The following is a 23640-nucleotide window of genomic DNA, read 5'->3' as shown; positions in this document are numbered from 1 at the left end:
CCTGTGGGGAGAGGAGACTCCGGTTCTGGCCATGTCAGAGGGAGGCTGGCATCACAGCCAAGCAAGTGGTAAAACACCCTCCTTCCCAAACTGACCACAACAGAGGGAAGAAGTCTGCTTGCGTTTCAAGTAGCCAGAAATACTGCCTGGCATGGAGAAACTGGTAATATCTCGCTCAATTACTGAGCGCTGCTGGCCACAGAGGTGGCCTGACCCAGGGTAAGAGGGTCTGTGGCTCTGTGGTTCCAGGGCTAACTGCTGATCTCTTGTCAACCAGTCACTATTTAGGCAAAATAACTTTTACACTCGTGTCATAGCTACACTATATACAGCCCTGGGCAAACAGAAATTGCCTTTGCAGTTTTAAATGTCTCTGGCTGAACTGCACACACGCACTTCTCCTTAAAATTTAACCGTAATACCTATGCTGTTGAGAGAACACACGAAACTTGGGTATAATTTGCTTAGATCATATGTAGACAGTGTTTATGAAACGTCGGCCTGACAATCGTAGATCCACCAAGCTTCAGTTTCAGCAAAATATGGTCTCTTTAGGAGCAGCAAGATCTCAAAGTGATCATGGAAGAGAAGCCAACAATTATTTTCAGGGGAGACTCCCCCCACCCCCCAAAACAAAACAAAATCCCAAGTTTCTTGATGAGGTTCTTGAGATCCAGGAATTCTCTGTGGAGGTTGAATTTAATGGACCTTGAAGGAATTTGCTCTTATTATCCCGGTGGGAGGGTGGGTGAAAAATAGGGACTGAGCTGAGGGATTTCCTCAAAGGCTTCCTGGAGGAGGAGGAGGAGGAGGAGGAACGGAATGTGTATTAGTCTGCTAGGGCTACTTAAACAACAGAAGTGTATTTCTTCATCATTCTGGATTCCAGGGTCCGAGATCCAGGTAGCACGGTTGGTTTCGTCTGAGGCCTCTTGCCTTGGCTTGCAGTTGGCTGTCTTCTCCCTGTGTCTTCACATGGTTGTGTGTGTGTGTGTCCACATCTAATCTCTTTATGAGGACACCAGTCACATTGGATTAAAGACCCTGTCTCCAAGTACAGTTTTAATATTCTAAGAGATGGTTGGTTGTCTGCGGGGAGACACCCGGTTCTACCCATAGCAGAAAGGTTCTCTGGAATTGTCCTCCAAAGGTGGGAAGAGGGGAGTGTGCAGAGCCTGCATCCAGGGAGAGCCTGAGTGAAGGGCAGACAGCTCAGAACCATTTGAAATAAAATTAGGCAAGACGTTATCAAAACGAAGGGCATTTCTGCCTTTGTAACTAGATACCAAAGGCCCACTGTTGATGAGGGGCCCGTCGGGGATGCTCTGTTTAGAAAAGTTTCTAGTGATGTTGAGACAGTTGTTCTTCCAGCTTGAGCCACCCTCGCCTCTTGATCTGGTCATTTGTAACCTAGACCACCCACTCTTCAGTGCTTACTTTCGAGGGTTTGTTCTGCCCGAGGATGCTGTGCTGGTCCTCCGGACTCCCTGTTTCTGCTGACGCCACCTTCAGGATAGCGTTCTTTAAGGATGGCTTCCCTTTTCATTGTTCCTTTTAAAGGGAGCTAAACTTGTCAGAGACTTTACACTTTTCCTTAACGAGTCCAGGCAGTTCGGGGCAACTACCTTTCACACTCTGCATAAGCTTTCCTACTAACATACTGAAAAAATCAGACCTGTAAGAACTGATGATGAGAAGCCATCTCCCCGAGGTTGTGCCCCAGGCCACGCTCTACGGTGGTTCATAGCACCACCCCCACCAGCCTCCGTGGCTCCAGAGCCCACCATTCAGCCTGCTCCAGTAGCCATGACTCCATCAGCGGCACAAGAGTACCCCACAGTGTTTCACGTGGAGCCCAGTCCAGCTCTTGCCACCGGGACAGACCATCATGGAGCTGGTTGCGGAGGAAGAAGGTACCATTAAGAATTCACATGCCCCCAGGTGCTCTCCAGTGCTGCTACCGTGTTCGCTTTGTCTCTAAGTTTTCTTTCTGAAATGTTTGAAATAAAATTAGGCAAGATGTTATCAAAACTAAGGGCATTTCTCCATAACTAGGTACCATCAACACACCTAACAAAATCAAGCATCGTTCCTAACATCACCCAATGTCTCGTCCATGTTACAGCTTCCCTGTTTGTCCCCAAAAGTTAGGTGGGGGCCCCTAACTTTGCTTGCTTGCAAGCTTGCTTGAACCAGGATCTGATCAAGGACAACAGCTTATGTATCTGGTTAATCCAGAACCATGGTTCTCACAGTGTGGTCCTCGGACCCTCAGCATCACCTGACAACCTATTAGAAGTGCACTTAAAAAAAACAGACCCCACAAAACATTTCAACCTATAGAAATGCACATTTTTCAGACCTCACCCCGGGCCTCCTGAATCAGAAACTCTGATTCACTGAATTTTAACAATCCACCCCACCCTGCACATGACTCTGATGCACACTGAAGTTTGAGAACCACTCGTCTAGGAAAAAAAATCCCCCTCCCTCTTGTTTGTGACATTCTTTTTTGGAGAAGACCAGGCTCGTGGTCTTGCAGAGGGTCCCACATTCTTTCTGCCCGATTGTTTCCCTGTGGTGGCGTGGAGCTTGTCCCTCTGTCTCCCGCAGTCTTGGTTAGTAGAGGACCTAAGGCTTGATTAGAGTTAAGTGTTCGGTAAAGGCTCTGTGGGAGGTGATGCCGTGGCCTTTATACTGTATCATCCGGAGGCCGGTGTGCGGTTGTTTCCAGTTAGCGGGGCTGGGTTTGATCCCTGCGCAGGAGTGACAAGAGCCTGTTTTCTCCGTGTGGAGGTGTTGGGGGTGGGGAGGGGTGTCTTGCAGTCATCTGCAGGGTGATTCTGCAGTTGCTGGGGGTAATGCTCTATTTGTGTCAAGTCAAGCTTGTGTCATTCAAATCTTGTCTGCCTTCTTACTCTCTTGTTTGCTTGCTGTCATTTAGTGAGAGAGGAGAGTTAAAAACCTCCAACTTGCAGTTCTAAGTTTTGCTTTGTATATTTTGAAACTATGTTATTAGATGCATAAATGCTTAGGAGTATCTTTACATCTTATTAAATTGATTTTTTAATCATTTTTTAATGTTCCTCTGTCTTGCCTGAAAGTGTACTTTGATATTAATATAGACCCTGCGACTTCTGGTTGGTGTTGTGTGGTGTATCTTTTTTCATTTTAACTTTCTTTTTTTAAAAAATGTATTTATTTTTATTGAAGCATCGTTGATTTACAAGGTTGTGTTAGTTTGTTCTTTTACTTTCTACCTGTCTGGTCCTTATGCTTAAATCGTGTCAGTGGCATGTAGTTTTTTTTTTTTAATCTAGTCTGAATATTTGTCTTTTAATGGGCTGGTTTATTACATTTACCTTTAACGCATTACTGATGTGGTTGAGCTGTTTAGTATTTGGGGTTTTTTTGTTTGTCCCAATCTCATCTTTGATGCTCTTTTCCTCCTTTTTCCTGAGTCCTTTTGGATGACTTAAGCATTTTTCTATTCCGTTTTTTTTCTCCATTTGACTTTTAGCAACACATTTTTAATCTTTTTTTTTCCTTTAACGGAGGCACTGGGAATTGAACGTGTTAAGCATGCACCCTGCCACTAAGCTGTATCCCTCCCCCCTGTTTTTATTTTTTAACTGATAACGTTTGATGTGCTCAAGTGTGTCATTGGCATGGAAGCGGCAATGTGTGGATAGAGGGCTCAGAGCGTCTCCTGGACAGGACGGGTGGCCCTAGTGAGAGGGGTGTTTCCAGTGGGGTTCCAGAGTCTGACCCATAGCCTCATGGGCTTGAAAACCACAAGGCCCTTCCCACACCCCCAGGACTCAAGTGCTGCTTATGCGGGCAGATTGTCCCTGGGCGGATGCACGAGCCAGGGTGCCAGCTGGTTCATGGACAGTGAGAACTGCCTTCTGGCAATGAGCTCGGGCAGCCCTTCTGGTTGTCAGCAGGCTCCTGGGACGCTTGTCCCGGTCAGAAGGGTGGTGAGTGAACTTGGACACGGGGGAGCTGGTTAGAAGGTCTGAATGGACGTTGAGTGGTCTCAGGCTCTGGTGCCAGTGAAGCAAGGCCCCATGGCCTCTGGAGCAGACCGGACCCGCGGGTCAGCTGGACAAAACACCTCTGGCCAGTGCCGGGGTGGACACTGCCAGGATCTGCTTCAGACCCTCTCACCCAGCCTCTTAATACTTCCAGCTCCTCTACTCAGCTGCCCTTTGGGGAATCTGCCCACCTCTGGTCTTAGTTTGGCTGCCAAGGGCTACCTGACACCCCTCATTTCTAAAGGTTTTCTGGGGGCTACGTCACCATCCGCCCCTCAAGCTCCTGTGATGCCATCTTAGCAGTAGCGTGAGTGTGGAGGGGAGGGTGTGAGATCAGGGAGAGAGATAGCTCGAGTTGCAATTAAAACCCTGAATAAAAGGCAGTGCAGGCTTCCACACCCCTTCCGTCAAGCAGCAGGACTCCTTATCTGACCGCCTTGGCTTTGTGTAAATGGCCCGGTAGTGCTGGAGAAACACCAGCATGACTTTCTCTTTCTATTCTGTTCAGTACTGGCCTGGGCTTCCACAGCAGGTGGAGGCCAGATCCACAACTGAACCAAGTCGGCCTGAGGGCCTCAGTCTCCCCATCTGTAAAATGGGGTGGCTTAGCACCTCCCTCTGGGGGCGATGTGAGACTCGAACCCTCTCAGGATTTCCCACTGGAGACTAATAAGCTCCTGGGGAAACCCGGTTGTCACTGTTGTCCCCCTCCTGGGATCTGCGGGTCCACTTTATGAGGAACGTAGAGGTAGCAGTTGGGGCGCCTATGCTGAGATCTGTTCCTGGGGTCTCCTGGTTGGGGCAGGAGTGCTGAGCCCAGTTGAGGGTGGCCACAGGGTGTGTAAGGGACCCCAGTCCAGGTAACCCCATCCCCTCCCCGTGGACCCAGGGCATCGGCATCCACGAGTTAGCTCCTTAAACTGAACCTTCTGCTACCTGTGAGAAAGACCCAGTGAGACCCTGCCCAGGCCTGTCCCTGTTCCTGGGCTGTTGGCTGGCTGGGAGGGTGATGGAGGATTTGACTCCCCGCCTGCCCCCTCAGGCCTGCTCAGCCAGACCCAGGCAGCAGGCTGGCTTCTCCCTCACCCTCAGCTTGGTATGTGTCCATCCCTCCCCTCATACCTTCCCTGCAGGGGGTCCCCGTGTGCCCACTGGTGCCTGTCTGCAGGGGAAGCTGGGATGTGCCCGCCTGAGCTATTTTTACCCAGCCCTGTCCCCACAGAGCTGTTCTTTGGCTCCAGTTACTGCCTGGGGAGTGGAGCCGTTGCCAGGGCTGGGGGTGGAGAGTCAGAGCCTGGGAGCCTCGCGGACTCCGTTGTCCAGGCAGCATGTCATCTTCACACTTGTTAAAGGGTGTAATTAATGCACAGAGAGATCATCCAAGACAGTGGGCAGAAGACAACTCTGGTGGGGAACAAAGAGGCACCTGGCATGTTTAGAGGGCGGGCTTTGCGACTTGCAAACATCTGGCTTCCAGAAGCTGAACCCCGCCTACCTTCACCACTGGGAGTCACAGGGACAGGCTCCCGGGGGCTGGGGAGTGGTCACCGGGCCGGGAGGCACCTCTGACTGTCTTCTCTCAATACTGCGAAGACAATGATAGCTCAGATTTGTTGAGCACTTTCTGCTTAGAGTATGTACCAACTCATTTAATCCAAATAGTTAACTCCATCCCATAGATGAGAAAACTGAGGCACTGAGAAGTTCAGGGAACCCGAGACCACAGAGCTCATCAGTGGTAGAGGGGGACTTGAACCCATCAGTCCGCCTCCAGAGCTTGCTCCTAACACCACCCTGCCCCCGCTCTCCTTTGCCGCTTTCCCAGCATCTGTGAGGTGAAGGTATTGTTCTAGATTCTCTATGGCAGTCTTGCCAGGTGGGTACTTCCATCCCTGTTTTTAGATGAGGCTCAGAAATTGAATAGCTGTTTCACAGCCAGCCAGGGACCGAGCTGGGGTCGGCACCCAGGTCTCGGAGTCCCCACACTTGGCTCTTTCCAGCTAACCATCCACAGCACAGTTTGGGTCCAGCTGGTACTTGCTAATCACTGCCCTGTGCTCCCTGTGATGCTGACCGTGGGGGTTCAGATGTCAAAATCCCCATGGATGCCCCTTTAGGGTCTTCTCTTTCCCAGGGAATGTGGAAATGGGGTCACCCGGAGTCCCTTAGCTGCCAGGAAAATGCAGAGTAATGGGCTGTGTGACTTCGAGAGTGTTTCCCGCTGGGAGCAGTGGGGGAAGGGGAGCGTCAGAGGGAGTCGCGCACTTGGGCCTGCCGCACCCACTCCGAGACCTTGGGCAGTGGGTGGTGCTGGCCGCTCTGAGGCTTGGAAGGGCCCCACAAGAACTGACTCTGGGCCTTCTCACCAGCCTTTGAATTCAGCTCGTGCCAACTTCCTACAGAGGAAGGGGTGACTTTGGGACCTGCTGGAGGGTGAATGCTGCTCTTGAGACTGGAGTTGGGGGCCCACAGGCCAGCTGTGTGCCTCCAGGTTCCCACTTGCAGACAGGGCCGGTGGCCCCCTCTGGAGACAGGGTGGGGTGTAGGGGGGACACTGGTGGTGCAGACCTGCCCTGCTGGAGCAGCTGGCTGCGGCCTCAGAACTCTCCTATAACCCCCGTCTCTTGAAGGTGGCATGCCTCCTGGCGTCCTGCCTGTCCAGGACCTCGCTGGCTGACCAGCCGGAGTCTTGTGGGCTAGAGGGGCAGCTCGGCCTCTGTAATATGCAGCCCCCAACAAGGCTGGAGCAGAATTTAATGCTCCTGAGGCTGCTGACTCCCTGATGTTTGTGACCATTGTCACGTGTGCCCTTAGAGTAGTCTCTGGGGTAGAGGTGACTGTCCCCAATCTGTAGATAAGGAATCAGGCTCAGAGGTCACTTGCCCCAGGTCCAAGGTCACATGGCTTGTGAATAGCCGGACCAGCCAGGACTGAAACCCCATCTGCCAGGCTCCAGAGCCGCACCCTCACCCAGCCCCTCACAGGGGTGTCCTGGGGCTCCTTGGCAGGGTGGGCAGAGGTGACCTGCAGTGGGCTGGACACAGGCCAACCACACGGTCCTGGGGATTTGGCCACCTATGGTGCTTTCTGGAGCTGCCTGCCAAGGACACTGTCCCTTCCTTAAAGGTACCCTCTCCCAGTCTCACTCTTTCTGTGAAATCCTGCTTTCTGCTCCCCGGATCCTTGCCCCCTCCAGAGCGGAGGCCTCAGGTCTGGGACTCGCTGGGAGCTCACTGCCAAGGAGGGAGACCTGGACGCAGACTGTGTGGCCTGTCGGGAGCGGGCAGCCCTCGGGGTTCTTGGCAAAGAAGTGCCGACAAGCATGAGGTGCCCTGTGGATCGATGCCCTCCTCTCGTGGGAAGGACGCCCCGTCCCGGGGACACCGCAGCTCAGGTTCCCACTGCCCGGGCTCGGCCTGGGGGCTGTCCGCAAACTCTGGAATCTTGCAACAGCAGTAGAATTTGCCCTGCCGCCCCCAGGCAGATTAATCGTTAGCTCTGGCACATTCCCCAGAGATCTCCCTTTTCTTGGAAGCCTGCATAACACGGGGGTCTCCGTGCAGGGCCCGACTGGCCCAGGGGCCTGGCGGGAGGGTGGCTAGGCCTCAGGAAGCCCCCAGGCCTTCTGGAAACCCTGTGAGGACGATACATAACTTTGTCTAAAAAATATATAAGGAAGAAACTGACTCAGAAGGGTTTCTAATAGGACTTCCAGTTCTCCCAGCCGGGGAAGGGTGGCTTCCAGCATCTTCCAGCAGCTGCCCCTGCTTGGCCTCCCTGCCTGAGGCACTTGGGAGGGAGCACGCTGTCCCCCAACCTCAGCAGCATCCCCCCCCTGGCCTTCCCCAGACAACCCAGAGAGCGGGACCCGGGCTGGGACCCAGGCCCCGGGGGAGGAGCATGGGTGACAAGGCCACTTCTGTTCAGGAAAGAAACCAAACCAGTACCACCTCGGGCTAACCGAGGTGCACGATGTGTTCCTTTTCTTATAGTCTTCATGTTATCTAAATTTAGGGGAAAACTATAGATCTCATTGGGATATGACATCGTCATTTGATATGCCTAATCTACTATCAAAACCTAGCCTAGAACACCTTAGACAAAATCACCCAGAATGAGGCCTGTTTTATAATTGTGTTGAATCTCTGATGTAATTGATGGAATGCTGCACTGAAGGTGGAAAATGGAATGGTTCTAAGTATATGAGCTGTTGACCCTCCTGGTTGTGCGGCTGCCCCGCTGCCCAGCAGCAGGGGAGCTTCAGACCGCGTGTTGCTAGCCCAGGAAAAAGAGGAAAATTCGGAATTCCAAGTACAATTTCTAATGAACACGTATCACTTTCACACCGTCGTAAAGTCAGAAAATCTTAAGTTGAACCATTCTCCGTCAGGGACCGTCTGTGCTAGAAATGGGTTTGAAGTTATAATTAAAATTGCCACTTGCCTTGAGCAAACAACTGTGGGGTGAATGAAGAGGTGTTGATGTAAGGAGCAGCCAGTTTTGAGAGAGAAGGCGGGCGTTTTGAGTGAGTGCATGTGGGGGGTGGGGTGAGGGGCCAGACTTGGTGTGTCAGGAGCCTGGCTCCAGGTCTCAGCTGGGCCCCCTGTTGCTGGGCAGCCCCCTCCCACTCAGCCTCGCCTTCCCCAGGTGTCAGCTGGAGAAGACCACTCCTCCTCCTGCCTTGTACACGCCCCAGATCTCCCGGGTCTGTCGTGAGAGATGAAAGGTGTATGTGTGACAGACAGGGCACTGTGTCAGGTGTGAAGAGCCAGACAGCTGTGGACTCTGCTCAGAGGATAAAACTATGCCTGAGGAGTTGGGAGGGAGGGAGGCAGGGACCCCCATGGGGGGTCTGACCCCTTCCACTGCCTGGGCTGAGGCAGGCCACTCTTGGCCCCTCTTTCCATCGTGTGCGTGGTGTTGGGTGTGATGCTGTGGGACGTCAGGTGAGAAGGGGGCTGTCTCCGGAACTTGGTGGCTATTCTATAAATGTTTGTTTCCCTTCGTTTCTTCTGGAACGCAGCTTCGGCTTGCAGACAAGCGCTTGCTTGGGGCATGAGCTCTGATAAGGTTGGGAGCCACAAGGAACTGGATTAGTGACATCTAGACAGAAAGGGCCGTGTGAACACCAGGGGTGAGTTTAATTACACAGCCCCTTGGCCTGCACAGTCAGGGGTGCCTGGCTGCCTGATGCCGACTTTATTGGTCCATCTGGTGCTCAGCCCGAGTCATGGCACAGGCAGGAGCCAAGCTCATTAATTGCCATCTCTTCCTAGCCAGGCGTGACTTGCTGGGGGTAGACCCAGCAAGACCCAGCTCACCGGCGGACAGCTGCACACGTCTGGCAGGCCCAGCCAAGCCTGTCGCTGACCACCTTCCTTGGACGTCCCCGATCCTGTTCTTATGGGCGAAGCCCCTAGACTTCACAGCCCTCTTACTGTCCTGTGGCTGGAGGAAGCTCCTTTAATGGGGGCTCTGCCAGCTCTTAGCCGAGGAGCACACCGAAGAATCTGAGGAGTAGCTTGACATCTCACATGGGAGCAGGTGGAAGATACTTCCCTCGTCAGAGGCAAAGCAGACTCGAGAAATGGTTTGCAGAGAGCTGCCTCTCCAACTAGGATAATCACTGAATAGAGCCAGAGCTCGTCTCCTGTAAGTTTAGCAAAAGGTTCAGGCAAATCTTTATGGTGCACTGACATTGTGCTGGACAGGGTGCTGGGCACTGGGGACCAGCCCAAATCTCAGAATCGAAAGATCTAGCGTTCTTGCTCTCCAGTGTGGCTGTGGCAGGGCCAAGGCAGGCCCATGGCCGGGATTTATTCATTGAGGTCCTGCTATGATGACCCAGCGATCCTGTAAGATTCCGTGGCCATTCTCAACTTGCAGAGGCAAGAACTGAGGTTCAGAGAGGTTGTCTGACCTACCCTGAACCGTGGAGGGCAGATCCCAAGCTGTGCGGACATCCCTATACCACGATGCTTCAAACTCTACTAGGTCAGAGTCACTGTCGGTGGGGCTGTGCCCTTACAGTCACCAAGGAGTCTTCTCCAAGTCCCGTAGCTTCCTGTGCAGATTTTGTGATGGGGACCCTGCCGAGCTGCCCAGGTACCCTGGATGACGTGGCTGGCCTGGTTGTGGCCCTGCTCCATGGATGGCTGTCCCATGGGTTCCCGCTCCTCACCGGGTTGTCACGAGGCCGCCAGCGAGAGAGCCCCCGAGACCAGTCACCTGCCAGGTTCTCATACCTGAGCTCTCGGGGTCTCAGCCTCCCGGCACCACAGTCCTCACTGTCCCCAGCCCTGCTGATGTCCTTGCAGTCTGAGGAGCAGTGCTGGGTCCTGGGGAGCCAGCCTCACCCCTGCTGCCCCCTCTGTCTTCCCAGGGCAGCGAGGTGCCAGACCCCACCTCTGCTGACGGCGAGCTCCTCCTCAGGGAGCCCGGCTTCTTTCCCGAGGACGAGGACGAGGCTATGACGCTTGCCCCACCCGAGGGCCCCCAAGAGTCGGACATGGACGGCCCCATGGAGAGCACCCAGGGCCTGGAGGGGGCGATCAGGATTCCTGCCGAGGAGAAGGACGTGGGCCTTGGGGCCCTGTTCCTGCCGGAGGACAAGTGAGTTAAAACTGCCTGGAGCTCTATGTGTCCTAAGGAGGTGATGGTCACAGCCAGAGATTTGGAGAGCGAGGGAGGGGTTAACCATACAGAATTGTCAATTTTTAATTATTTCTGACCTTCAAAAGAAAGGCAATTTCATATGGTTCAACCTAATACCTTTTCCCAGTGCAGAGGTTCTCAAACCCGCGCAGCTCTGGGAGTCACGCTGTTCGTGGTGGGGTCCTTTGGAGTTGTTCATCCATGTTGCTTCCTGGGAGCGGTCCGCCCGCTGTACCTATGATCTGCCAACCCAAGTACAGCTGGTCGTGTGGACCGCAGACCTGTTGTCATGCTGGCTGATCATCTGCCATCTGATCGCTCCCACTGTCTTCTGGGACTGATCACCAGGAGGCAGCCAGCAGTGGGCCCCAATATTTCAATAAAATGTATAGGAGAAAGAAGTGAGGAGTGTGATGCATTCCACCCTGTGATGCATAGCACCCAGGTGCTAAGGAACCTGAGGGCAGATAAATAAGTAAATAAATGATACAGGGTGGAGGTACCAGGAAACTTGACCTTTAGTGCCCAAACATTGACACTGTGAATCTTAGAAGCTGGGGTACCTCGGGGGCAAAGTTTGAGAACCACTGTTTCCCCATTTTTGAGTGCGGGGGCTTAGGAGGCTAGAGATCCTAGTTTATGAGCGAGAAGTTGCAGAAGCTCCTGCACAACGACTACGGGGAAGATATGTTTCGGCAGGTGATGCGTTGTGTTTCTCTTTGTCCTTGGGTTACAGACAGCCCCTGACACTGTCCCAGGCCACGCTGGGTCACCCATGAGGGGTCTAGGGTCTCCGACCCGTGCTCTGTGGCATCTGGCTTCTTTAGAGTAGAAATCCCCTCTCTAAACTAGCAGAGGCATGTCACCTAGTAGCTCATTGTTTGTTTTAAAACCTTATTCGTTGTTAGAGGACAAGCAATGACACAGAACTTGAAAAAGGTAGGAAAAGTGAGAGTGAAGGATAAATAACGTACTGAACTCATTGGTCCCGCCACCCAAACACAAGCCCTGTTACCATTTAAATGTCTTCATTTCCTGCTTTCCTTACCGTATGTAGACCTATGACATGCTATGTCTCGCAGTGTCTAAAATTTTGTCTTATAGTTTACATTAATTTTTTCACATTATTGCCAATATTTTTTACAAACCTTTCAACACCAGTGAGATAGTCATAATGTATGTGATCATTTCATTCACTGCTATATGCTGCAATTTAATAGCTAATTCAGTCTAGCTGTAGGTAAACCATGAGCTTGTAAGCAATGTTCTGCTTGCTTCTTCGAAAAGCAGTGACATCTCTTGTGCAGAACTCCTAGGATGAGGACCCCTAAGTGTACTTACCAGGTCAGGAAGTGCAAGCTTTATCTGGCTCCCGGTATCTGTGGCACCGATCGACCTTCCAGAAGTTCTGGCTGGTTTCTTCTGCCACGGGCTCTGGGTGGCGCCTCATTAACAGCCAGCTCTCCTGCAACCCCAGGTCCCTGGTCCACACTCCGTCTATGACGACGTCAGACCTCTCCACGCACTCCACCACCTCGCTCATCAGCAACGAGGAGCAGTTTGAAGACTACGGGGAGGCGGATGATGTGGACTGTGCCCCCAGCAGCCCCTGCCCTGACGACGAGACCAGGACCAATGTCTACTCGGACCTGGGGTCGTCCGTGTCCTCCAGGTGGCCCCTTGGTCTGGAATGGCATTTAGGGCCCAGGAAAAGTAGCAGAACCAAACCAACCTCATCCCTGGGCAGAGCTGTGAGCTCTGTGGGCTCTTCTCCCAGGCTGGGGAGGGGCTGACTTTGCACCCTGATTAGGGGTCTGGAATTCCTCGTCCTTCCTTCTGCCTTGGGGGAGAAACACAATTAACCAACCTGGGAGCCTGCAGACTCCAAGTAACATACTGATACCTCCCCACGCACCTGAGTCATTGCTTACTTTAACATTAGCTCTCAGTTGCCATCTCTGTGAAATGGGTACAGCTCATTGGCTTCCTCTCTGTGAGAGTACTGGAGGAGGGGAGATCTGTGTCTGTATTTCCACTCCCCACCCCTCATCCCCCAAACACACACGAGGCTCACGGGTGTTGAAGAATCCGGTAATAAGTAAGCTCGGCAGGTGGGGCGGGGCACCAGACTGGACAGCAGTTAAGAAGATTTCTTTCTCTTTCATGAACCAGCGCGGGGCAGACGCCTAGGAAAATGCGGCATGCGTACAACAGCGAACTGCTGGACGTTTACTGCTCTCAGTGCTGTAAGAAAATCAACCTGCTCAATGACCTGGAAGCCCGACTCAAGAACCTGAAGGCCAATAGGTGAGGCCCCGGAGCTCAGCATAGGGGTGGGTGGACTGGGTGGGGCCAGTCGGAGAAGCAGTGGGGGAGGTGGCTCGACTCTGTCCTGGCAGGTGATCAGGGGGCCACTTCTCAGGGCCAAGCTGGTAGTGAATTCCCTCCAGTGGGCGGGCAAAAGCCTCGTCCGCACTTTGGTATCTGCAGTCAGGACAGAGGAAGGAGTGGGCTAGAGGCCCCTCTGTTCAATAACCCTTTCCTCTCTCTCTCTCTAGCCCCAACCGAAAGATCTCTAGCACAGCCTTCGGACGGTAAGGCCCCCCAGGGGCATGCGGGTTGAATGCTGTCCCCTTTCACTGCTCTCCTGCTGCCAAGGTGGCGGCTCCGTGCCCACAACCAGACCCAGCCAGTGCATTGCATGTGGCTGGTTGGGGAGCAAGGCGCCCCAGGGCAGCAGAGGCAGAGGGAGATCCACTCCTGATAAAGAGAGGCCAGCCTCCTCCCTATCCCCTCTCTATCCCCACCCCTTGTCCCTTCCGGCAGCGGTCAGCCCCTCCAAACTCTCAGGGGCCTCCACCTCAGGCAGGCACAGCAGGGATGCACTGAGAGATGCACCTCCCCCAGCTGTTGGTACCCTTCCCTGTCCTCTGGGGCCGGCAGCTGTACCAGCAGAGACGCTGGGCTTCCCGCAGGAGAGATGCACCATTAATGTGCCCACTGGAGCTGGTCACTCTGCTCCAGGTTAAATCTTGCACAGCTGATTCCCAGGACTGCCAGGGTCCCGCTCTGGTTCTCCTGCACACTGGCCCCAGGTCCACATCGGGGACTCTGGGAGATCCAGCGAGTGTCCGGAACCTGGGCTGGAACATTTAGCCAAGACCCTGGCTGCTGCCTGTCAGGGAGTGGGAGCCGCTGGGGAGTGGCAGCTGGGTTTTGCCTCAGGCAAGAGTCACCTGGATAGTGGCTGCCTATTTCCAGTCCACCCACCAACCCACTGTCCTGCACAACCTGGGTGGTCTCCCTCCTTCTGCCTACCCCCAGGGTCCCCAGAGATGTAGTGGGAGCCAGCCTGGCAGAGGGCTGGGTGGTCTCAGGAGGTCCAGGCCTTCTGCTGGGACTGTGGTGCCAGGCTGGCTTCACTGGGTGATTTTCCAGGTGGAAGAGGCCAGGGGCCTCACCCACCAGCTCTGTCCCTTGGTGGCTGCTGGCTGGGACACTAGTGTGAACAGGATCTGAAGCAGCAGGAAAGGGCTGTGATGGACTGACCATGTATGCCACGGGCTCAGGAGGGCCATAGCAGCATGTCTGCCATCTTCTGGGCGGGTTGATCTCTTGAGTTCAGAGGTCAGGCCACTCTCCTCCCTTGACTGGGTGAGGGTAGCCTCCTTAGAGGGGGTTCCTGGCACCCTCCCCGGGCCATAGCCTCAGGCTGGACCCCAGTCTCTGGGGGCCCCCGGCAGCCAGATGCTCCTCCCCGACCCCGCAGGCAGCTCATGCACAGCAGCAACTTCAGCAGCAGTAACGGCAGCACTGAGGACCTCTTCCGGGACAGCATCGACTCCTGTGACAACGACATCACAGAGAAGGTGGGCCTGGGTGGGCCGGGGAGGGGCTTGATGCATGCATACTCCCTGGGGGTGGTAGGGGTGCTCCTGGCTGCTACCTGGGAACTTGGGAGACACCCCCACCCAACGTGACTTTTCTGGGGGGAGGGTAATTAGATTTGTTTGCTTACCACCCCACCCAACATGACTTTTGGGGGGGGGATTAGATTTGTTTGCTTATTGATTTATGTTTGTTTCTTTAAGAGGCGGTTCTGGGGATTGAGCCCAGGACCTTGTGCATGCTAAGCACATGCTCTACCACTTAAGCTATACCCTCCCCACTGTGAGTCTTCTTTGTACATGCTCACATGGGGATCCTGGCCATCAGCCCCACCTGTTAGTTCTCAGCTCTGTGGACTTAAAGGTTTTCTTCGCCCCACCTCTGCCTCCCTGTGGTAGGTGAGCTTCCTGGAAAAAAAGGTGACAGAGCTGGAGAATGACAGCCTGACCAACGGGGACCTGAAGAGCAAGCTGAAGCAGGAGAACACGCAGCTGGTGCACAGGTCAGGCTGGCCTCGGCGGTGATGTGGGGCGGAGGGCTGGCCCTGTTGCTGAGCCCCTGGGAGAAGCCAGGGGAGGAACCTGCCTGTCCTTCCAGCTCTGAGGCTCTGGAATGCGTCAGCCCCTTGTTGCATGGCCCTGCCCGTGCCGGCCTCCTGGGGACAGGTCTTTGGGGATAGGGAGACAGGTTGGAGCTTGACCTCAGCCCCCCAGGGCTGCAGCCCCAACACAGGTCAGAGGCAGGGGTTGGGATCCATTTCTGGTCTCTCTGTTCTGCAACAAGAGCCTGACCTCCCTTCCTGGGGAAAAGGGAGAGGGAGAGGCCGGTACAAGCCGGGGGCTCACACCCGTCCCTAGTGGGAAGGGTCTGGGCACTACTGTGCCCTCCTTCCGATGGAGGCCCGCTGAGCGTGACTCCGATGAGGTGGTGCTGTGGAGTGTGGTGCGTGTCTCATGGGATGGCATGAAACTTGGTAAACTGCTCCCCACCCAGTGTCTGGTCCTCAACCCCGTAGGGCCCAAAGATGGGCCCTTTTGTACATCCCAGGTCAGCCTTGTAGAGGGACTGTTGCCAGTGACATGTCCCCCAGACTGATGTACCAACTAGGCTGCCAGTAGTGGGGTTAGAACATCCATAGTGGGGCCTGGCCTTTCCTGGGTCTGGTATGCTCAGGACCACCAGCCGGGACATGTCCAGCTTTGGAGCCCAGGTGCCCAGTGAACTGAACTATTGATCAGAGGGGTACCAGCCAGGAAGGAATAAAGCAAAAAGAGGAAGTGAGGCCAGAGGGCTGCTTGATCTGGCTGTGGCGAGGCTGGCGCTCCCTGTGTCTGCCTTGGGAGTGCCCCCTGCTCCCCTCCGAACCAGCTAACAGGACTGCCCCTCAGTGGCGTGCGTGGCTGGCACACCTCTCCTTAGATGCCATGGTGTCCCTCATCCCACAGGCCTAACAGATACGCTGCCTGGGGTCTCGGGGTCCAGGGCTCCCTGTGGTTGCAGCCTGGGTTGGGGTGAGAAGACTCAGGACTCCGTGCCACTCTCCTCAGGGTGCACGAGCTGGAGGAGATGGTGAAGGATCAAGAGACCACGGCTGAGCAGGCCCTGGAGGAGGAGGCGCGGCGCCACCGCGAGGCCTACAGCCGGCTGGAGCGGGAGCGGGGCACGGAGATCGAGCTGCTCAACACCAGGTGGGCCCCTTGGGGAGGGTCTGGAACCCTCCGCCCTCTGCCATGTCCTCGCACTCCTGGTCTCACCCTGTGGGCGTGCGCTGTCCCCATTACATAGATGGGAACACTGAGCGCGAGGGGAAGCCTCTGTTCTAACAGTTCTCCTTGTGATACCCGAACATATGGACGTGTTCTCTAGCAAACAGATAAAAGAGTGTTTGTGTTAGGTAAACCAGGGAACAACATGGGTCTATAAATAAGAGAATAGGTAGGAAAAAAAGTGTCTTACCCCAATTCCTGGGCTGGGTCTGATGTCCAGGCTTGGAGCGCCCCCTGCTGCCAGGTTCTCCCTGACCCTGAACACTAGGGCTTACTGACCCTGGGCCACAGGGGCCAAGATCAGTGGAAGAACAGGGCTTCTGGGCCTTGGGTAAGGCTGCTGGAATCCGAGGCAGGCAGGGAAGGGAGGACTGACCTGGGAGTCTGGCTTGGTCACCCATTAGCTCCATGACTTTGGACATACTGTCACTTCCCGGGCCTTAGTATCCATCTGTCATCCCTTCCCATAGAGTGGCCAGGATGCACAGCAAAACGCTGCACACCGGTGAGGGCTGTGTTGATGTCCCCGGGCTGCGCTCCCGCTGACCAGGCCGGGGTAGGCCCCTGGGCCTCTGGCAGAGGACGGCTGTCCCCGCGCTCCTCAGGCCCCCGAGGCCCCAGTCTCTGAGCTGAGAGCCTCCTGAGTCGGCCAGGCCCAAGCTGGGGCGGAAGGCAGGTGGGGAGGGGGCTTCCACCTTGTACCTCACGGCCGGCAGGCAAGCAGGCCAAGCAGGCCCAGAGGGAACTGGGCGGGCCAGGCCCGTGTGCAGCGGGGTGAGGGGACCTCCCCACTCCCCTGTGCCTGAGACCCGCTCTGCCCTCTTATGGGCCGGGGGTTCATTTAAGTTTCTAGAAGCTGCTGTTTTGCATCTGTTCCTAGGGGCTGGTGCCTTCATTAAGCATCACTTCTCTGCCTGCTCTTGACAGCTGACTGAGCGGCTGGCCTGAGAGAGGTGGCTGGGAGGCGGGTGGTGGAAGAAGGCCGTGGGAGTGCGGGCCCGTGTGGGTTAGGGTGCTGTCTCCTAACCCTTGCCTAACTCCAGGGGCACTGTTCCTGTAGCTGCTGCTGGCAGTGCTCCCCAGAGTCTGCAGTGTGCTGTGTCTCACGTCCTCCACCATCTCAAGTCCCCTGTGAGGTGGCCTCATCAGAGCAGGGTGCTGGGTCTGAATTCCTCTCAGGCCCTGGCCCAGGGGTCCCTCCTGGCAGTGGGGGCCGGGGAGCCCCCTCTCTAGGGTGGAAGAGGTGGGAGTCGGGAGGAGACGGCACTCTGCAAGAATCCCTGCCAGAATGGCCCCGGCCGTCCCAGTGTCAGGCCAACAGCCTGTCCCCACTGCTCACTTAACACCGATCTGGGTGCCCGGGTTCTGTCTTCTCAGGAAATCATGTTAAGACAATCCCTCGTGAACACTAACAGAGGTTATGACGGTCAGAACCACTGCCTGGGGGTGTCAGGCAGCTGCACCGAGCACTCAGAGGGAAGAGCTCTGGGTGAGATGCTGGAGGAGGACGGAAAACAAAGACAGCTGTTTGTTGCCTTTGGACTGTGGCTCCTCACAGGAGGGCCTTGTCCCGGACGGCCACGCACAGCCACAGGACGACTCTCCATTTAGCAGAAAAATACCACCATCCCCATCTCCATGTCTGCAACGAATCTTATGTTCTTAGTCACAAATGAGTTTTCTTTTTATCCAAAAATAATAATAACTCAGTGGCTTTACTATTTTGCCTTAGATGTCAGGAAGCTGAAAGTCAATATAGTATCACTTGGAGCAACTATTCATATTCTCACTCTCCGTCTCTCTCCGCTGCTTCCAGGAAGCAGAGAATCGCTGCATATTGTCTGATCGTAAGACAGTCCCCACTTCTGACCTTCTTGTCTTTCTCCTGTCCCCAGGGTGCAGCAGTTAGAAGAAGAGAACACTGAGCTTAGAACGACAGTGACTCGACTCAAGTCACAAACAGAGAAACTGGATGAGGTAAGTGGCAGGGCCAGGCATCTCTCAGACTTGGTTCTTGAGCTGAATCCACAGAGAAGCCATGTTGGCCATCGGAGGCCTCTAGTTTCTAGTTTCTGAAATTCTAATAAAATTGCCTTAGCCAAAGAAAAGACAGCAAAATATGAACAATAATTTGTCTTTCCGTACTTCTGATCTTCCAAAATTTCTACAGAGGATATATTTCCTTATATTATGGGGGAAAATAAAAAAGAGAAGGAGGTTAGCTTCTGTTGGGGCTCTTGCCTTCTATTTAAGTCTGTCTGGCATCACTGAAGGACTTGAGAGACCTGAGATTTTTCCAGCTGTCACTGGAATCCTCGGGGATCAGGCTGTTTCTTTAAGCTGTGCCTCGGAGGCCTCTGTCCAGGGGGCTGGTCCGGTGGCCTGTTTGTCTAGGTGGATGCTCAGACCCCCAGCAAAGCCCCCAGGGCACAGCAGGCCCCAATGGGACCTGTCCCCCAGCCCTGCTCTCCCTGGTCCAGGAGCGGCAGCGCATGTCTGACCGGCTGGAGGACACCAGCCTGCGGCTCAAGGATGAGATGGACCTGTACAAGCGTGTGATGGACAAGCTGAGGCAGAACCGCCTTGAGTTCCAGAAGGAGCGGGAGGCAACGCAGGAGGTGGGTCCCAGCCGGTGGGCACGCGGGCTCCCCCGGCGCCCTGGCTCCTGCCGACCAGCCTCTTTGCCATGCAGCTCATCGAGGACCTGCGGAAGGAGCTGGAGCACCTGCAGATGTACAAGCTGGACTGCGAGCGGCCAGGCAGGGGCCGCGGCTCGTCCTCCGGCCTGGGCGAGTTCAGTGCCCGGGCCCGAGAGGTGGAGCTGGAACACGAGATCAAGCGGCTCAAGCAGGTGGGCCCTGGGAGCCTCTGTCCCGCGGGATATGGCGTCCAAGTCCCCGCCGGGTGGGCTTCCTGTGAGGGGCTGAGAGCTGTCGCTCCACCTTCCCCCACGGAACTGTCCACTCCCCTCCACACCTCGGTTGCCGACTCACAGCTCAGGCAGGGCGAGTGGAAATCCCAGGGTCTCTCCTCTGAGTCTGTGAAGAGAAATAGACACAACTCTTCTGTCCTTGGCACGTGGGTAGAGAATGAGATGCCACCCAGCCGCCATCTAGTGCCTCACTGTGTCGGGTCCTCCCAGGAGCAGACCAAGATTCCATTTCCAGTGGTTCCCAGAAATACTCCTATAATTGGAGACGGGTTAGGGATGAGGGGAGCGGGATCAGGAGGGGTAGTGACCAGCGAGAGCGTGATGGTGAGGGGAGCCCCGTGCTCAGAGACTCTGCAGTGCAAATTACACCTCCCTCCCAGCTGACTCCCAGAGGGAGGCTGAGGTGCTGGAGGTTCTGCTCCCACTGCAGTCCTAAGCCTCAGCCACGAGGGGGCGCCCAAGGTCCCAGGTGTGAGCAGTTAGGAGTCTTGAGGCAAAAGCTAGAGCTGAGGGCTGGTGAAGAGGGTCTGGGCACAGCAGTACCTGGCCGGCTGGGAGCGAGGGTGCCCCTGGAAAGAACCCCCCAAGAGCAGGGGTCCTGAGCCTAGCTGCAGGAGGAGCCAAGGAGATGAGTTGACCTACTGGCCTGGAGACCCAAAGCATCACTTCTCAACAAGGGCCAGTGCTGGGGAAGGAGCCACTGTGGGCTGCATCCCCCCGACCCGCTCCCGTGTGGAGACTTGACTCCCAGAGCAGGGCTGTAACACTTCCTCAGCCTCACAACACCCCAGCCCCTGGCCCTCCCTGCCGTGCGTGGCACAGGCCACATCATCTGTGGGTGTCCTGAACTGGCTGTGACGCCTGAGGGAAGGAGGGGAGGGTACTCGTGGGAGGCAGGAGACAGCGGCTGCAGAGAAGTGGGTTCCAGGAGGTTCTGGATGCTCCCGGGAGTTGATGTTGCTCTGTCCCCCTCCACAGGAGAATCACAAACTGCGAGATCAGAATGATGACTTGAACGGGCAGATCTTGAGCCTCAGCCTCTACGAGGCAAAGAACCTCTTTGCCACCCAGACCAAAGCCCAGTCTCTGGCTGCGGAGATTGACACGGCCTCTCGCGATGAGGTAACGTGCCCACCCGCTCTCGCCTTGGAGCCTGGCCCCTTGTCTGTGAGTCCTGCCCCATCCCACCTGCCCCGATGACAAGCCCCAGGCTGGCCAGAGGGACGGGGCAGAGCAGGGAGGGCAGGAGGCTGTAGGCCGAGCTAAGTCAGCTCTGATTTCCAGGACGTGCTGGGAGGAGCAGGGGCTTGATGAGGCTCAGCTCTGCCCAGAGCCTGCCGAAATGGCTGGTTGATTTCACCGGGGGAATAATCCAGGGGAGGCAGGAGGGGAAGGACCCTAGTGTTACTTGGGCACCTGCTTGCAGTATGTCCTCACTTAATCTTCTGACGACCTGGAGGCTTTCTGCACATGTCCACATCGCAGGTCGAGAAACCAGGACACAAGATCACCCAGTTTATGGAGGGAGAAGGACCCATGTCTCTAGCATCAAAGCCCACTCTTGGGCTATGGTTTTGAAAGATCAGGCCTCTGAAATACCCTGGTTACATTGCTACATGAATCGTAAGAGGCAGTGAACCCCTTACCCTGAGCTTGGACACAGAGCTAAGAGCTGGCCCCTGGCCACAAGGAGCCCCCACATGAGCTTGGCACCAGCCTCCAGTCCATGGGCAGAGGTGGCATTTCTATTACAGCCTACAGGACTCAGAGAATTGTTGGGGGGTGTGGCCCAGGCACTTACATATCTGACACTCTTTGGGGGTGACATCTTAGACTCAAGCCCAGCTCTGAGTGCTGAGGTTGGTCTTGGGACTGCCTTGCCCAGGGTCTCCTGAGCCTTCTGTCATCGACGGCCGGCTCACTGCACGCCCGGGAATCTGGGCTCCGCCTGCGCCCAGCCCAGGCTCGGCCCTGACCTGTCTCTTGTTCTCTTCAGCTCATGGAAGCCCTAAAGGAGCAGGAAGAGATCAACTTCCGGCTGAGGCAGTACATGGACAAGATTATCCTTGCCATCCTGGACCACAACCCCTCCATCCTTGAGATCAAACACTGAGGCGAGGGGGCTGGCTGCAGAGTGGCCTTGGGACCCCTGGACCCTGGGATTCAGGGGCAGACCCCGCATCAGGATGCGGCCCGGGTCGGGCCTCACACACACACTGTAAATGTGTCTCTGGCCACCGTGTAACGTGTACTGGTGTGTCTGTGGGGAGGCCGTGCATACAGCACAGGGTGAGCGTGCAGTTAGCTGTCCACGCACTTTGTGGTCCCTTTGCGAGGGGCAGAGGGTCGGCTCTCAGGAGTTACTGTAATAACGAGAACTGGAAGCTTGTGTTTCAGATACTGGATAAAATGATTCTACCTCTGGGGATAAGGATTAAAAAGTACTCGGTGAGACGGGCTCTTTCACCCCATCCCTACTCCCCACTGCAAATGGGAGCATGATTAAGATCTTTCACAGGCATTCGCCAGCCTCTTTGGCTGTCTTTCAAGCCCAGGCACCTGCACTCAGAGAGGAGGGAGGGGTGTGTGGGGCCCTCCCGAGCCCCTCCCCTGCTGGCAGCCTGTGTGATGCTCATGCACGGGGCGTGCAAAGGACTCAGGCTTGCAGAGGGGCTACGGGGGGGGGGCGCTCTTCATTCTGAGAGTTCTTGGCACTTTTAGAGTTCTCTGTAAACTTCCCCATCCCTGCTTACCCTTTCTTTGTTTTTAAGACAGTGAAAAATAAGCAGCCTTCACTTGGGTGTGCGTGAAGGATTAAAAGGTAGAGGAAGAGGGCTGGGGGACAGGGCTGTCTAAGGCACATGCTGGCATTGGACAACCAAAGACGTGATTTTCGGAGAGGAGTGTGCTCACAGCCCTGTCAGCATCCTTCCCCGTGGCTGCATTCTAAGAGAGCAGCTTGGAGGGAGCGGTCCCTGCTTACCTGCCTCTGTTCTCCACACGGCCTGCTGATGGCCTTGGGTTTACAATCCAAGCTCTGGGCTTGGCTCGGCCGGGTAGGGAGGCCCCTGCGTTCCGGCCTCTAGAAACACACCTGTATCGGTTCTTGGCTGGGGAATAAATGCCGTGCTGGTGGGAGACACAGCTGGGGAGGTGGCAGGGAACTCTTTGTCTCCATCCTGGTGACACGTGGTGGAAATTCACCCTCTGGATCTTCCATGGGCTCTTGTTTCAGGAGGCTGGGACTAGATCTGGTACTTTCCCTTCAGTTTCCCAGTTTGTCTCAATTCTGTGCGGGTTGGATTCGTTTCCTTTATCAGATACATAAGAACATGTATCGTCTTATTCCCCAGCCCTGCAGTTGCTGGTTTACTTCAACATTTCCAGTGGGAAAAGGAGAGTTGGGGCATGTCGGGGAGAGGTGTACACAGAGGAGAGGGGGCAGGAGGGGAGGAAGAGGAGACCAGGGGACGCAGGCGAGTCCCCTGAGCGGGGCTGTGGCCAGGACTGATGTCCATTCCACCCAGTCAGCTTCGGCTTTCGTTGCATTTCCTGATTCTTTCTAAGCATACGCATGGGATTGGTTTCCTGCGGCAAATAATGGGGCTGCCTTGGTCTGATGCAGGACTTTGGGGCCACCCACAGCAGGAAGACGGGGGCAGGGGTTGGTCTCCTTGGGCCCCTCGAGGATCTGAGAAGCAGCAGCAGTGGAAAGAGGGTGGGTCTCTTGAGAATTTGCTAAGAGGAAGGAATGGCAGGAATTAAAGGACAGGAAAGAAGATGAATCATGACGTGGCTTTGGTCTGGGTTTTATATCGGAAGGAGTCCTGCGGAGAGGCCAGCCAGACCCGGGTCCTGGTCCAGGGGACCCTGCCCCAGGGGTGAGCATTTTATGTGTAACACCTGACATGCTCTTTAGCTGCATTGATGGGGTTCCGGGGAAGGCCGCGGAGGCTGAGTTCCTGGAGTCACAACGTGAGAAGGCATTTCCGCCATGGGGAAAGGGGGTGGGAAAAGCTGTCAGCGTGCAGGGGGCGCCACAGAAACGGACTCCCTCAGGAAGCCCTGAGCCTGAAAGGCCCTTGGGACCTGGTGTGGTGCGGAGGTCTCTGAAAGGAGCTGACTTTAAAGTGAGACTGAATTCCATTTAACACACAGCCCAAGTTAAATCCAACCTTCCTTCAGGCAGAATACATCAAATTGGCTTTTTAAGATCAGGTAGCTTTTTAAAATGCTCTTCCCTATTTGAAAGCTAGCCTGGGGTGGGGGCAGATGGCCCAGGGGTCCCAGCCCCACAGCCCCTGGGTGGGCTCTGTCTAGAGCTGTCCTAACTCTGGGTGCAGACGGCGCCAACCCTGCTCCC

The 23640-nt window shown here is 55.3% G+C and overlaps 1 protein-coding gene across 3 annotated transcripts in view; it reads left to right on the top strand.

The window, feature by feature from the left end:
* RAB11FIP4 (RAB11 family interacting protein 4) overlaps positions 1-21731 on the top strand; it is a 101724-nt gene extending 79993 nt beyond the window's left edge. For 2 of the 3 annotated variants that reach the window (XM_072938960.1, XM_072938961.1), the window contains 12 exons: positions 10420-10649; positions 12169-12363; positions 12864-12998; positions 13250-13285; positions 14461-14560; positions 14978-15081; positions 16127-16267; positions 18241-18322; positions 18826-18963; positions 19038-19196; positions 20256-20444; positions 21274-21731. In XM_072938960.1, the coding sequence (XP_072795061.1) occupies positions 10420-10649; positions 12169-12363; positions 12864-12998; positions 13250-13285; positions 14461-14560; positions 14978-15081; positions 16127-16267; positions 18241-18322; positions 18826-18963; positions 19038-19196; positions 20256-20444; positions 21274-21390 (1626 nt within the window). In that variant the 3' untranslated portion in view covers positions 21391-21731. The remainder of the gene's footprint in view (positions 1-10419; positions 10650-12168; positions 12364-12863; positions 12999-13249; positions 13286-14460; positions 14561-14977; positions 15082-16126; positions 16268-18240; positions 18323-18825; positions 18964-19037; positions 19197-20255; positions 20445-21273) is intronic. The other variant, XM_031685294.2, reaches the window with a different exon arrangement.
* The last annotated feature ends 1909 nt before the right edge of the window (positions 21732-23640 follow it).

Source organism: Vicugna pacos, chromosome 16 (genome assembly GCF_048564905.1).
Source record: "Vicugna pacos chromosome 16, VicPac4, whole genome shotgun sequence".
Taxonomy (NCBI): Eukaryota; Metazoa; Chordata; class Mammalia; order Artiodactyla; family Camelidae; genus Vicugna; species Vicugna pacos.
This window is presented reverse-complemented; position numbering and strand designations above follow the sequence as displayed.